The sequence below is a fragment of the Catharus ustulatus genome, chromosome 6, assembly GCF_009819885.2.
Source record: "Catharus ustulatus isolate bCatUst1 chromosome 6, bCatUst1.pri.v2, whole genome shotgun sequence".
In the NCBI taxonomy this organism is placed as follows: Eukaryota; Metazoa; Chordata; class Aves; order Passeriformes; family Turdidae; genus Catharus; species Catharus ustulatus.
The window spans coordinates 52,251,032-52,266,594 of record NC_046226.1 but is presented as its reverse complement, the minus strand read 5'-3'; the positions used below and the strand labels follow the sequence as shown (position 1 = coordinate 52,266,594).

At 39.4% G+C, this 15,563-nt stretch overlaps 1 protein-coding gene across 5 annotated transcripts in view; it reads left to right on the top strand.

Annotated features, from left to right (window-relative positions):
• Positions 1-15,563, top strand: part of DENND2B (DENN domain containing 2B) — a 150,453-nt gene that overhangs the window by 59,872 nt on the left and 75,018 nt on the right. For all 5 annotated transcript variants that reach the window (XM_033062222.2, XM_033062220.2, XM_033062221.2 and 2 more), the window contains one exon: positions 5,165-5,269. In XM_033062222.2, coding sequence (XP_032918113.1) covers positions 5,190-5,269 — 80 coding nt within the window. In that variant the 5' untranslated portion in view covers positions 5,165-5,189. The remainder of the gene's footprint in view (positions 1-5,164; positions 5,270-15,563) is intronic.

The following is a 15,563-nucleotide window of genomic DNA, read 5'->3' as shown; positions in this document are numbered from 1 at the left end:
AATGTATTTTTAAAAACCCAAATATTTTCTTTAGCCTACACAGGGAAATAATAATTTCTGATTCAATAATAGACATATTTTCTGTTCATGCCTCCTTCTCTAAATGTCTTTTTCCTTGATTTCCATGTTGTTTTCCTTCCATTTGGAAGCTAAGACTTCCAAAGGATTGCCCTAGGACTGCCAAGGGTAATAGAGGAGCTTAGCACTGGGCTCTTACCTAGTTCAGGCATTGGGTTTGGACTGCTGTGTATTCCAAGTGAGGTCTGTTCTCTCCACCAGGTATTGCCCATTTTCAGTTTGGGGGGTGGGGGGGAAGTATGGCTTGAGAGAGGATAAATGGAGTAATAAGAAGTTAAAGGAGGGCGAGGAAGACAGAATAAAGGCACAAAATAGGAAAGAACAAGAACATCAGAAAAGGGAAAAGCATTTTAGGTGGCAGAAAAACAGGAATGGAGGGTGAAGGGTGAGTAGAGAGCTGTCTTTGCTTTAGGCAGAGTGTCTGCTTTTCACCTGCCTGGGGGAGGTGACTTCTTTTTCCTCCACTAAGTGCTGCAAATCAGTTTCCCAGTAGTACCAGTTCAGTTCAGTGGGGACTGAACTGCTGAGAGGGTGGTTTTGGCATTGCAAGGGTCAATGACAACAAGTCCGCCACTCCTGCTGGTTATAGTAGGAAGTTTGTGCTACAAGTAAAGTTGCCACCTAGCTGAGCAACTTTCAAAAGCTAAGCTTTTTGAAGCTTATCAGAGAGACTGGTCACTGACTTGGTTGGAAAGAGGCTATGGGATTGTAGGGAAGGTAATTTTGGATGAGACTGTGGAGTTAATCCTCATCCAGAGAACAGGTATTCCTGATGTAGTTCTGGTCACAATGTTCTCAGGAGTCCCCACAGGCGCCCTCTCAAGGCAGGAATCTTTAAACATTTTATTGGACTTTCCAGTTCATCAGAACTGATGTTCTGGAAGGACATCATTATCTGTTTTACTGGAAGGGAGTAGGCAAATTCCACAAAGCAGGCTGCAACTCCTAAACAAGAGTTCAGCTGTACTGCACCTCTTGACATGCGGGCATGCTCCCTTAAAGCACTCTAAAAGCAAAATAACATGTTAAACTACTTAATGGCTAAAGCCATTCTGTTGCAGCTATTGTTAAGAGAAAAGTAAGTAGACACATCAATTATTATAAATACAGTGATGAAAGTTTGTATTTACAGTAAGTTTTCAAAAAAATGAGTTTGTTTTAGCAGACTGTAGTTCTTTCCTGTTATGACTTCCTGTTAAGCCTCCAGGTCTCTGCCCTGTGTGGCAGACCAAAGGAGTAATATTTTGCCATATTTTCCAGATCCCAGATCAGTGGAATTTCAGGGGAAAAATAATCTGCATGAAGAAATTTCAGAACTCAAGATCTCAAATAAATTTCAAGCCATGTTAGTGATAATGCCAGGAGAGGGCTTGGGAACCTACACTGAAAGTCCCCCTTCTCAAGTCATCAGACACCACATGGAAATTCTTCTTCTGAGTTCAGTGGTATTCACCTTCCACAGAAGAAGAGGAAGGAATCAGTTCTTGGAATGTGCTAACTGATGGGCACTGTGTATCAGAAAGCAGGAGGTTTTCTTGAGACTTTAAGAGGCTACGAAGTGATTAAAGCATTCTGGGTTGCCTTGACTTTTCAGGTGTTTACTTCAAGCCTCACTCCTCAACCCATTCCCATTCACAGCTTTTAGTGAAAAACAACTTCCACTTTTTCAGTAGTGGGACTGAGAGTGGGTGCTTCCAAAGTCTTGGGATACTCTAGGAAATTAAGAATAATTTTAAACTGCAGAGGGGATGAGCAGAGTATTTACCCCTCCCCTGCTAACACTTGTTAATGGAATTAGGCATTCAGTGATGCTGTGCTTTTCATTAGCCCAAAGTGATGGCTTTCAGTGCCCCATTAAAAATCTCCAAGCCAGAGTTTCATTTTAAAAGTGCAAGTATACCATTAATAGGGGGGAAGATGGCCCATGAGGAATAGTCTGTCATTGGAGCTTCCTGCAGTGATGAAGAGCTTTTAGGAAACATCAGCTTTGCAGGAGCCCTTTCTAGTCAGAATGCTGAACCTGCCTGGCACGAGCAGCAGATCCCATGTCGCCATCACATAATTTCTCTGTCATCTTTACTTTTTGATCCTGATAAATGGTTTGTGGAGGTTTTAGGCAATGATGATGATAATAATGATTCTACCATTTGGGCTCATCAAATTGCCAGTTTGAGAGCTGTGCTAATCAAATTAGTGAAACTATGTCTAGAGCACAGCACAAATTATAGCTAAATAAGGGTTTCAGATAAATTCTCTACATTTACAAATAAAACAGAATTCTGCATTTTTAGACCAGGTTTCTTAGATGGTTTATGAGGCAATGCAGAATCTGTGTGACTGACTATTTTTGGATTTGTTTTTAATAGTATGTCACAATACTTGAGAGATTTTGGTTTCCATTGCTTCGTGAAGAATAATTTGCAAATACTGTAATGAGGAATGCTCTCACCCAAGCCCAAGGGATGTGATTGTGACTTTACAAAGATTCAATAAACTGGAGGATGTTAGACTCCTTTGAAGGCTCTAAAATAACTTTCTACATAACCATAACATTTAGTTTAGGTTTTCTTTTCTTGTTTCTTTGTCTCAGTTTAATTTTTTCCCTTCAGTTTTGGAGTGATGTGGATTGGTGGATGGGTGGGTGGGTTTTTTGGGGTGATATAAGTCCTTGCTTCCAGGCACCTCTGTAAATGGCTGAATACTTTTCTGCCATGTTCATGTTTGCATTTTTTCTGCATATGCTGGGATGGTACCAGCATCACCTGCAGTAAAATATTCCAAAATAAGCATTAAAGAAAAATTGAATAGAAAAGTCAGTGGCTATCTCCACATCTATCATAGTCTCAATTGCATGGGAAGGAACATGCTTATATCAATAAATCTGACATATCTTGAGAAATTGTCTTTAGGAACTCAATTTATCTTTAGCTGAAAACAAACCACTTTGTTCTACTTGACATTTAAGGTGGCTTTGAAATGTAAGATTTAAACAATCACTCCTTTAAAATGTTGATGACGATGATTTTTATTAAGCTTTGACATACTTTTCTTCTCCCACCCCCCATCTGATTTTGGGTATGTGAAAAATGGGCTTTCAAAAACAGCAGCATAAAAGTAGGCTATATTTTTTTAATGTATCAGATCCCATAGTTTTGAGGATCTCTTCAGCTTATTTTTGTCTTGAACAGAAAAGCAAATCTTGGAAAATTAATGTTACACATGTATGCTAATGCTTATTGTTCTCCTCATGCTATCTTTATCTCTCTTATTTTTCTCACATTAAGTGCTAGTAAGTGATTTAGATTTAACACAGTAAAAGTATTGAACTGGTGAGTGGAAAACATTAAAAAAAATGCTTACTCCCTGTGGAATGTACAGTCCTAGAAAGCTTGGCCAGCATTAGCAGGCTTCCTTTTTTGTCCTGAGCAATCCCTTTTCCAGTCGGAACAGGCAGTTCTGTAACAGTCCTGTAATCTTGATAATGTAACGCTAACAAAAACAATGAGACACAGGAGGAATTTAGGGAGATTCAGTGCAGAAAAAATGTTACCAACCAGGGGAAAAGAACCTCTACTTAATCTGGGAAAATTGATACAAAACAGCAGAGAAGGACAAGTAGATCTGGAGTCTGTGCTCAGCATGATTGACTCTGCCTCTGGAGCTGCAATCTGCAGATTTTCGGACTTTGTTCGTGGCAGAACTGCTTGGCTTTAGAAAATGTCCTTTGATTGTGATAGGTCTGTTAGTACATGGATTTTTGTGTGTTGCCAGTCCCCAGCTTGCTATGCAGCATCACATTACAGTGGCTTCTCAAGCAGTCTGGACTTCCTGTGGGTTTGAGTAAACAAGAAGTTTTGTAACACTCCTTATTTTTGCATTAGCTGTGCTGTTAATGGTCGTAGAAATTGGTAGTTCTGGTCAGACCTTGGGTGGCAGTGCTGTAAACCATGGTAGATATTTTAGTTTATAACCTAAGCAGCATCTCGGAAACCACCCAGACTGGTGCCAGCAGAGCCACAGAATCCTTCACAAATGATGCCTGTAGCATCAGGTGGAGTAAATACTGTTTGTTTTCCTTCTCAAGGGACTCTGCTGGCACTTTAAGAATCTTTTGACATGAAAATACATTCCTCCCTCATTTTGCAAAATATTCTCAAGGGATTACAATGACAGAAGGAAATGACCACTAAGAGCTGTGCTTTATACTGGAGAAACATGGGATACAGTCAATGCAGGGGTACAATATTATCCATATCATAATGTTCTTCTTCCAGTCACAGCATGACATTGCTATTAAGACAGCAGAATGAAGGCAAAATAAATCATGTTACTAGGCTGTTTCTTTGCCAGTGTACAGCAATGTCACAGAAGTGAGACCCATTTTTTGGGTACCTAACTTTGTACACGGAAATGAAGTTCACTGCTTTTGGGATTACCAAGTTGCTAATAAAACCAGCTAGGAATTGATAAAGATTCTTTATATTACCTGAGGTTTTAAAAGTGTCCTAAGACAACTTTACTTAAAGAATCCTCAGGTCAATAGAGAAAACTGCTTGTGATATTTTTATATCACAAGTAGATAAGAAAATTATATTAAAAAATCCATCATTGAATAAATGCCCTTATTAGAAAATATTTCCATAACAGAACTGCGCTTTAAAGGTGAGAAAGTTTTCTTTATTCCTTGGGATAGCTGTGGTGTGGTCACACTTCCAGCCACAGCTATGGTGTTTGCAAGTATCACACTGTGCTGTTGTTGGGATCTCCACATACTCTGATGGATGGAAGAACCACACCAAACCTGTAATATTTTGTGAATTTGGTATCAAGCTCTGTTCATCAGACAGGCCAGCACCTGAAGCACACACCTACTTCCCATAAGTTATTTCCATTTATAGCACTGGGCTCTGATAAACTTGACTGTGGATGTGCAATAGCAGCAGTAGAGAGGTAAGGTTTTGTTTTTCAGAATCATAACTACACTGATGAAAAGCAATTTGGAGTTCTGCCTTTACACGGCATAGTTGTTCAAGGAGTTAATTGTAATTTGGGCTTGTTGAAGCTTAATTAAGTTTTCTTCTCACAGATATCCACATTTCTAGAAAGCAGAAATGACCATGACTGCCAACAAGAACAGCAGTGTCAACAGCAGAGCTGGAGGGAGTAAAGTGCCTCAGGACACTCTGGATAGGTAAGTGGAGAACTGCAGGATTTGTAGATTTTGGGTAGAGTTGGTCTGTGTTTGGAACAAGATATCTGTTAAAGGGCAAGCAACCTCTATTCTGACACAATGAGAGCTTTGCTGGGCTGAGGAAAGTGTTTTGTAGGGAGTGGAGGAGCCAAGGTATGAGGTAAGGTTGTTTCTTGTTGACTGATTGCTGCTCATGGGCTGGTTATGATGGGAGTGATTGCAAGGAAGGACCTGTGTGGAAGGTGCTGTATAAAGCTCAGAAATTTTGGGCAGAATTCCTCAGCCATGTGATTGCATGTCAGCTTTCCTGCCCTGCCAATCTCCAGTTTGTGCTTTGTGTTGGTTTGTGTCCCATTTCCTCTGCTGTATCCGCCTTCATAGACCATGGTCAGACTCTCTCCTGTTGGAGGCCAGGCAGCAGGCGGAAAATGGCTGAATGTAAAGTACAGGGTTCATCTCTGTTGCTTTGCTTATTTGTCCTTTCTGTAGCATCGAAATAATTTGCAAAGTAGATTACCTTTATAATTCACAGTTAGGGGAAAAAGGAAACATTTTAAATATGCAGTTAAAGAAACATGCAGACAACCAACATCCATTCTGGTGGTTTTTATTATGTATATTATGCTATGGTAGGGCTCAGCAGAATTGAGCTCCATATCTTTTTATACTTCTCAGTTTGTGTTTGCCATCTCCTAGTACAAAATAGTACAAAGATGAAATAATGAGGGGCCAGGGTGGCTTAAGGAATTTATAGAGAGATAGTCATACATAGATAAAAAACAGTTCCCTAATGAGCTCTGAAATTCTCAAGTTGTTTATTGTTCTTCCACCAGTAGATTGGTGCTGGGAACTTGGGTTTAGACTTTGGCAAACTTTTGATAAGTCTTTTGTTTCGAAATCTTTTCCATTCTGAATAGCTCAGAAAGTACTGTGGGATACCAAGTTATTGGATAGTAACTGTCAAATAAACTGTCTTTCCTTATCATCTTTGTCTGTTTCAATTAGAATTTGTCAGGAAAAGATTTTGTAAGTACAAGTAAGAGCCCGAAACGAAGGAAAATCTTTAAGCTGCATTTGCACAAGTGAGATGAATGGTGGTCATGCACCATTTCTCCATCCATTGTTTTGCCTTATGTAATCTCCACCTGTCTCTGAGAAACTCTGCAAGAGGATGTTATTTGAGTCAACCATGAGCATTCTTCATTTGAATCAGACTGTAAATCAGTGTTGTAAGTGCTGGCATCATAAAAGTTTAAAGTTTGCAACATTTATTGTAAACATGTTCACTTAAACTGAACAGTCACTGTCTCTGTTTAGAGTGGGGTTTGACTGGGCATTTGGAAACCTGCAAATGTACTTTATAATCGGTGGTAGCAGAGTTCCAATTAGTGTTGATCCTGGTATAACAGAGGTGCAGCAGTCTCCTGGTTGCTAAGATATATTTTTAGACTTATTTTCTTGTCAGTCTTAGTTTTGGTGGGGTTGATTGTTTCAAGATTGCTCAGTTGATGATCTTAAAGGTTTTTTCCAACCTCTGTGATTCTAAGATGCAAGCTGTGATTCAAGCATATGGTGGTATCAGCTGGTTCAACATTTTGTGATTCCTTACAGGTCAGAAGCAAAGGTCAGTAAAGACTCTAGAAGTCTTTCTAATTACTTTGGCTGGGATTCAGATCCCTGTAGATCATGGATTTAAATTTTAATAATAAAAATCCTCAGTGGAAAGAAGGCACCTCCATGTAAGCATCCACACAGCTACATGCTTTGCAGGCATTAAGATTCTTGCAGTACTAAAATTGCCCTTGTCCTCACCAGAGTGGGAATTATCTGTCATGTATCACCAGAGCCATTTTTCCACCAGAGTTATTTGAACGGCACTTCAGGAAATGAGGGAAAGACAGAGAGCAGAGCAAGGACATTGGGAGGATAACTGTGAGTTTCACCAGAGAATCTTGTGGTGGGATTTGTGGTGTTCTACTGTAAGCACAAGAGGGGAAAAAATCCTCTTGGATCTGTAGACAGTGAAGTGTTTTAAATGTAACCACAATAATGCATTTTTTTTAAGTTACCTGAAGTTCATTCACCACTTGTTAAAAGTGATTTTTGTGTGTGGTAGAAGAGAAAACTTAACTGTGCTTTCAAAGGGAAAATTGGAGAATGATGACAAAGGTGGTTGAAGGTAGGAAACATTTTCACTACAAGACAAGAGTAGATTGATTGTGACTCTTCATCCTAGAAAGGAAAGGATTGAAGGGGAAGAGGAGAATCTGAAATGATATATGGAACAGAGATGATAAATAGGAAAAAAATACTCTTTTCATTTAAGAACTGACATATATCCACTGAATCCAGAAGACAACAGGTCAAGAATGAGTTGAAAAGAAGGCACTTCTCAGTGGCATGTTTTTAAAACATGAAAATTACTGTTATGCAATCAGACAAATCCATGGGGAAAAAAATCTTCCAAAGCCTTTTAGTCATAGAAATAAAATCTGTGAGCCAACAGACTCTGAAGCAGGTTAAGTTGCACTGCACATTCTTATTCTCTTCTGCAGGCACCTGCTAGCTCTCATGGTCAGTGACTGAACCTTGGACCAGGAATGCTATTTTGGTCCAAGCCAGTGGGAACATTCTGATGTTGTTTGGAACAAGAGTCAGTTACAGGAAACAAATTGGAGAAATTGCAGAAGGGCTCTTATGCTTGCAAAAGAAGACTTTGGCTTTCAGTGAACTTCCAACAACTTTAATCCTTCCTTGTGAGTCACTAAGGTGAATGCCAAGGAATGGAAGGATAGGAAAGCACCTTGTGTGTAGTTGCAAGTGACTTCTCAGCAATTCTGCCAGGAAGCACCTCTGTGAAATCTTAATCTTTCAGCAGGGGACAAAGGAGCCCATAGCATGATTGCAGCTACTGCACAACCATGACCCCTTTTGCATCAAATGAGTTTGATTGCACCATAGTTATGAGGATCAGTGTAATTCTGAGGAAACCTTAAGAGAACCGACGTCACAGAAAGGCATGGTGGTGTTTGTAGCTCTCTCCTTACAATGTGGCTTACTTTCCTTTAGCAAATGATTTAACATTTATCTGGAGTATTTGTATTTTATCAGAAACTCTATTTGTTATTAGGTATTTGTCTAAAACCTGTGTTTTCTCCAGTGCAAACAAAGGTAAATGTAGAAATGGCACGACTATATTTGATTCAAAAATCACCTCTACACTGTACTGTATTAAAACAAGCCACTAGTCATGTCTATGAAGTCATGGTCTAGTTAGCAAAATACAGCTTTCAAACTTGTAGGCTGTGTAGTACAACAGATATAAGGAGTAAAAAAAATCCTGAACAAAATAATTATATATTAATATATCATTATATCTTAAAATTGCATCTCAGTTTGAGATACTAGATGCAACAAGGACCAATCCAGAGCTGAAACATATTTAGAGCTTTGTAGCTACATAACTGCTGTAAATAACTCTTAATGTTTTTGCCTCTGGCTAACATACCATCTCTTTACTCTGCATCTCAAGGCATTTTATACACTTGAGACTTCTCACCTGCTGCAGTAACTGAAGTACAGGAAGGGTTTGTTTTTAGAGGACCCCATTGATTTGGTTTATTATCTGAGTTTATTGCCTGAGGCATGAGTAACTTCAGATATTGGAGATACAGACTTCCAGTGTATTTGTAAGGGGCGGAATTTCTCTTTGCCTGTAAAATTTTCTGTGGTATAGGGTGTGCCTTATGTATAGGTCCCACCTTGGAGAATAGGAGAGAGCTTTTGAAAACACAAAAACATTTTACAAAAACAATTACACTGAACAAAAATTAAGTTTGCTGCAAGTAAAGGTTTTACTAGCATGGTGGCTTTGGTAGAATATATAGGGGGACTGTTGTGGTGAGCTACAACAAACATCTTTCAAATTTAGTGTCTCTGAGTTTGATTTGGGAAGATAGCTAAAGCAGAAACCAACCCTGATTCCAGCTGTGGAAAAGGACTGTGTCTGAGGAAAACTGTTGTCAGAGGCTATGTGCCTGAGGAAAGCTATGCCACTGGAATCACAGGAGTTTTGTCACAGACTGAATTTTGTGATGTGGATTGTTGTCTTTCCACCCAACCTCCACAGGAAAGGTGGTGTCCTCACAGAGGATGTTGGTGGAGGGTGTTCTGCAGCTGAGCAATCATGATTTATTGGCACAATAAACTGGGGGTGCTGATGCCAGGAGGTGCTATAGCAAGAGACCAGAGATTTGTGCAAACAAAGGATTGCATCTGCAAATTGCCATGAACAAGTTGCAAAGTGTCTATTCAAATGACACTCATAAAACTTCTCCTTTCTAAATACTTTTAGTCAAATCTTTGAGCCAAATACACTTTTACTTGGTTAAAACTGAAATCTAATCTCACGAGTTGGATCTTTCTTCTTGGTGGGAAGAACTGAACTGAGTACCCACAAACCTCTAAATATAGGCTTTGGTTTTTATCTCCCAGCAGTGTGTGAGGACATTCCTGCTGTCACTGACAGTTTGTCACCCCCATTAGCCTAATGTGCTGAGATATGTTCGCACTGACTTTGTGGCTTAGAACTTTTTCCTTCTTCCAAAGTTCAGTTAATAGGACAGAATTTTAATTGGTGGAGCTACCTTACCTCCAGTGAAGGCAATAGAGATGCACCCCATAGTCTGGACTAATATAACTAGAGACACCTCAGGAGTGTTTCAGATAGATTATTTATAATTCTTTAAATACCAAATAAAATAATGGCTTGCATTTCTTAACAAAGTAAGCTGGTGGGTTGGTTAGTAGAAATATTGTTTTGGGTTGGTTTCCTGTCTCCATCATGTACACAGGTCCATGCTCAGCAGTTTCACATGCATGTCAAAGTCTTGTGGTTTATTACTGCATTTCTCTCAAGGCAGAAGCAATCTAAGAAAGGTCTTAGAAACTAAGAAAACTTCCAAAAAAATCTTAGTTAAAGGAAGACTTTGTGCCTGTGCTTCAGCCTTAAAAACTTGAGATGTGTGATCACTTCCAAAATCAGTCATACTCAAGCCAAGCTCATTCAGTTTTGCATCAAATCTATTTATTTATTTAAAAGTGAAATTAACTCTTGGTCCACATTACTAAATCCAATTGAAATACTTTGTTTCCCTTGAAAGGATTATGTGGTTATGGGCTAGGCAGAACACTAGAAATATTTTGCCTTAGGAATTGACAGCTCCAGAATTCTTAAATAAAAGAATGTGTAGATACATCCAGCACTGGAGTTAAGCAGTGCTCTGCTGTCAGTGCTGGAGTAGGGCTGGCAGTTTTTTGCTCTGCTGGATTGTCCTTGGAGTGCTTTATTGTCTTCCCTTTCCACAGTAAATTTTTTAATTTCAAAGATGATCTCGTCTTGAGGAAAACTCATCTGTTTAGGGAGAAGGGTCATCTTCAGAGAGGCAAATCTGTGGAGGACTTGTCTCTCATTTAGAGACATCCTGTCATGGATGCAAAATGTAAGGGCTTTTGTTTGTCTTATTAGATATATAACAATATGACTTCAAGTTAATTCTTATTCATTCAAACCTTCTGCTTCTCCTAATACAAGAAAAAAGTGCAAATTAACCAGTGCTCCTCAGTTCTGTGTTGAACTGCAGGCACTGCCCAAATTTACTGTCAGGTCATTCATCCAGATGTGATCTAGCCTGCCTGCACTGACAATGAATTATCTTGTGACTAATGCAGAAGAGCTGTGTTCACATCCAGTGTGGATGACTCCAGGGGCAGATAGGGCAGGACAGCACTGAGCAATTCCCCCACCATTAATTACAGAGCCTTGGGAGGGAGATAACTCTGCATCCACCATAGCAGAGCCCTGGTCCTACTTTAAAAATTATTACCAGCAAGATAAACAAAATGTAATGAATTGCATTTATATATTTCATGTGAATATAAATACTATAAGATTTATAACATACCCAAAGTTTTCTGATTGGAGAGCACTGCAAATCAAAAGATGCATCTTCAGCTCTCTGTGTTGCTCTAAAACAATAAGGTTTTGATCTTATTTGAAATTCTAATGTGTGCAATTTTCCCACTAATTTCTGTGTGATTGCCATTGTCTTAGCACATTTATGATATAGTATTTTCTCATCTCTTACTCTTTCCTTGCTTAGTGTGTGGACAGTATTGCTGTGAGTGATAGAAAAGCTGCTTGTTTCCCCTGTGGAGGGTTGCATTTCAGTTGCAGGTGAAAGGCTGCATTTTAGTTAAGGTGAAAGGTGCTCTCTGCCTAGGCTTACACATAGTACACAGCAACAGGGAAGGCAGCAGGTCTAGAAGTGGTTGCTGATCACAACTTTTGGGACATTTGTGCATGGTTTGGAAGGTTAGTGATGCTGTTTTGTGCATATTTGGGCATGCAAGTTTTATTTGAGGGCTCTGAGGAGAAGGAGTGAGACCAGCTTGAAAAGGAGAGTCAGTTATGTATGCCTAAAGCAGGAAGCCAAGGCTTTTTTTCATTTTTATTTGAAAATAAGAAATTCTGTTGCCCCCTCAGTTGTGGGGTGGCCTGGGCTAAAACATCTCCCAGTTTTTTCAGCTGTCAGGGACTTTGTTAGAGCAGCAAGACGCCAGTGGTGTGAGTTAAGCTCACATGGTCTCAGCATGTCTCAGCCTCTCCCCACTGCCTGGGCTGGGACCTCTCTCCTCTGCTGTGGGAGATCTCCTGGCAGCTGAGCAGGGCTCAAGGCAATGAGGCAGTCCACACTGAACTGCTGAGTTGGATTTTCCTGCCAAAAGTATTTTCCTACTGCTCAGAAGTACTAGTGAGAACTTTTATGAGCTCTTTATGAATTTGTGAGAAAGAAAACAAACCCCCTGTAGAAAATATTTGTTACTTTACAAGAGAACCAAGTTTTAATATTTAGACAGTGAGCTTGAGAACAGGAAGAATAGTGATTTAATACAATTTTAAGACTAAGAAATATGTTCAGTTATCAGAACTGTGATGAAACACAGCTTTTTAATTTTATTTAAACCACTGAAATTTAGAAAACCATACAAATAAACCTCAGCCAAATAACAATTAAAATTGAATAACTGATATGAAATCTATTAGCAAATATTGTACCCTTTCCTTTACAAGTAGAAACAGCCTGAACCATGCAGCTGACAAGTTTTCTGCAGCTCAGCTCCAAGCAATGCAGAATTTCAGAAGGGAATAAGAGCTGTTCTTTACCCTGCAAGGCTGGAGCAGCATTTGGGATGTGAAGCTCTGGCAGCTCAGCTCTGAACTGGGCCATGGGAGGTGGGAGGGCACCTACTGCCATAGGGAACAGAAACAGTTGCAGTGGGAACGAGTCAAAGTGCTGGCTCAGATGACCCTGAAACTGGGAAGGGATTGAATAGAAGCTTTGACTGTCCTGCTGCCCTTTATCTGGGCCAGTGGCAGCAGTGCCGTGCTGATTTCCAACGGTCCAAGGCACGACGTTCCCCTCCCTCGCACTGCTCGGCACTGACCCCGGCCTGGCAGAGCTGAGGCCAGGCTGGAACCTCTGCAAGTCACTTGAGCAGGGCTGTGCAAACGTTGTGATACACAGTGCTCTACAGGCATCAGACAGATGGTTTGTGAGACGAGGTGACAGCTTCTAAATAGATCAAAAGAAAGAATTGGAGAGTGGACTGCTTCTGGATACATCCTCTGAGCTTCCTCAAACACTTGCTGATGGGGAATTTTGCTATTCCATCTCTATTGCTGATTGGTGTCTTTCACTTTAATTTTAAAAGTCCATTCAGGAAGAATGCACTTGTCAGTCAAACAAATCACCTTTTCCTAACTGGAAATTTTATCAATATCTCTCTCCCATTTGCGTAAGTTCCTAAGAAAACACCCCAACCAACCATAAAATTTTGATTGGGTTTACTTCATAAAGCTTCAGATCAAATTGACTTTATTACTACTTAGAGGCTGCAGGAATGTAGTGAAGTCCTTCCTATTGTAATTTAATTCTCATGACACTTTGAATACTTTGTTTTTATATGAAGCAAACCGTACCTTATCATTAAATCTACATTTTCTCTTCTATTAACTTTATATTTTCCAAAACTAGATTAATTAAAAAATTAAAAACCAGAAACTAATGAGTCTTTAAAAAACAGAGTTATAGATGAGAGGTTACACTAAAGAAGCATTTTTAATGCAACTATTGTAGTATGAAGTCTACTTCGACTAACACTGCAATTTTAGTTGTTTAATCACTATATTTACAATAATGTATTCAGGGGTACTAAGATCTGAACTAAACTTAGATATTTTAACAGAAAACAATTACAAGAGCTTCATTTTGGGAATGGTTCTGATGTTTTTCTAGTGCTTTTACTGCACAGAACTATATTGAATAGAAGCAATGCGTAAGATATATTAAAACACTCACAGGAGTCCCCACCCGTGCGGTATCAGAGAATAAGAGCACAAGTTCTATGTGAATTTGTTTTTTGGGCAGCAATGAGAAGTGAGACAAGTCCTCAGGGAGTAGGGCAGAGTAGTCATGTGCATAACATTTTTACATCATAATGCCAATAATTCTAATTTTTCTGGTATGAAACTCTATTGCTTTCCGGACCAGGGAGATGCTGATAATCTCACTGAAAAGATCATCAAAGATGCAAGTGATGAGCATTGAAAATGATGATCCATGTTCTGTGAAATATCTGTCTAAGACACTCATCTCTTTGCACTTGAGCTCTTGAAAAGCCACCAGTGTAGGAGAACAATTTCCCTTCTGTGCCTTAATCAGTCTGGATTTGAATCAGTTGCTTAGAAAAGAAAGGGTCTGTGTTGTCTTATCAGTTTCCTGCACTGTTTGGTTACCCTAAAAAGATATTTTTGTCTTGGGCAGAACACAATATTAAAAGGAGACATAGCAGAGTTTTTGAAGATTGAATTTGAAAGGAAGATCTGAACATAGTAAGATAGATAATATGTTTTCCCCTGACTGGAAAAAAAACCCAACCCATTTGCCTGGGAAAACAAAGCAAGAAGTAGACAGACATAGGATTCTCACTGGCTTCATTCTCGAAATAACATAGTCACTATTCACCAGGCAATTATGTGTGATGAAACTGGGAATTAGTGCTTGATTCAGTCTCCACACCGAGCATCACCTTCAGTCTTCACACTTGAGGAACAAACATTGACAGCAAATGGCCTTTAAAAGCAAAACAAACTGTAAGCATTTTTCTTCGAACAGGAAAATAAGTGCTAATGGAAATACATAGGTAGCATCCATATTATTACAATATATACCTGAAAAAATGCCCATAGTTCCTGGGAGACTTTTTCAAAACTTTTGTCACAATTGCCATCATGCACTCTGAGGTTATTTCCATTCTGGCCAGGCCCTGTGTATAGAACTGGCAGTGTGCCACATGGGAATGTGTCACATTCCCTTGACAGCAGGGAACCCTGGAGCTGTTGAGCAACAGGCAGCAATGGGCAGGCATCTGATAGGATGGGCTTCAATGCTGAAAGCACGACTAAATATAACTATTGTAATAGATATGATGCTCCTAATAACTAAATAGGACTTAAAAATTGATTTATTGAGTCAATCCATAAAATGCTATTGTAGTCAATGGGAATGTCAGTTCGTGTAATAACCTGACTGCTTTTTTTGAGAGCCTAGATAGCCTGTTTGTTATTAACCAGATATGGAAATTTTGCCCAGTGTGTTCATATGTTGCTCCTGAAGCTCTTTGTTAAAGCACTATTCTTATAAAGGTAATATTTTATGATTATCCTATTAATGATGAGCTTTAATGCCAATATGTGTTAGTATTTCATGGTGAGGGAGCTGTAGGAAATTGCTGTAGTAAATGAGAAGTATTAATTTGTTTTCTTCTCTTTAGCTATAGAAAGAAAATGTTAAGTCTGTAAAGCAGGGTCAACATACGTGATCCACAATACTGTGGCTGTACAACAAGTACTTTTTTGACAATTAACAGCAGCTAATAGACGGGAATGGTATTTTTAATTTTGGATTCTTAGGATAAGCCCATCATGTATCACAGTTTCCTAAAAGTAAGCTTTTTCCAGGTAACAACCTAACTGTCTGAGCTGTAAAAGCAGAATTCATTGCAGTGGCAGTAGCACAGAAAGGCTTTGTGATTCAAATTCTGCTAAAAGCTGAGAAAGTCCTTTAACAACTGATGCTGGCAGGCAAGGAGGGCTGCAGGTACAGGGGACTTCTGTGCCCCGGATGGGGCAGTGTAGGTGACACTCAGATGTGGGTGGTGGTGTTTAATCTTC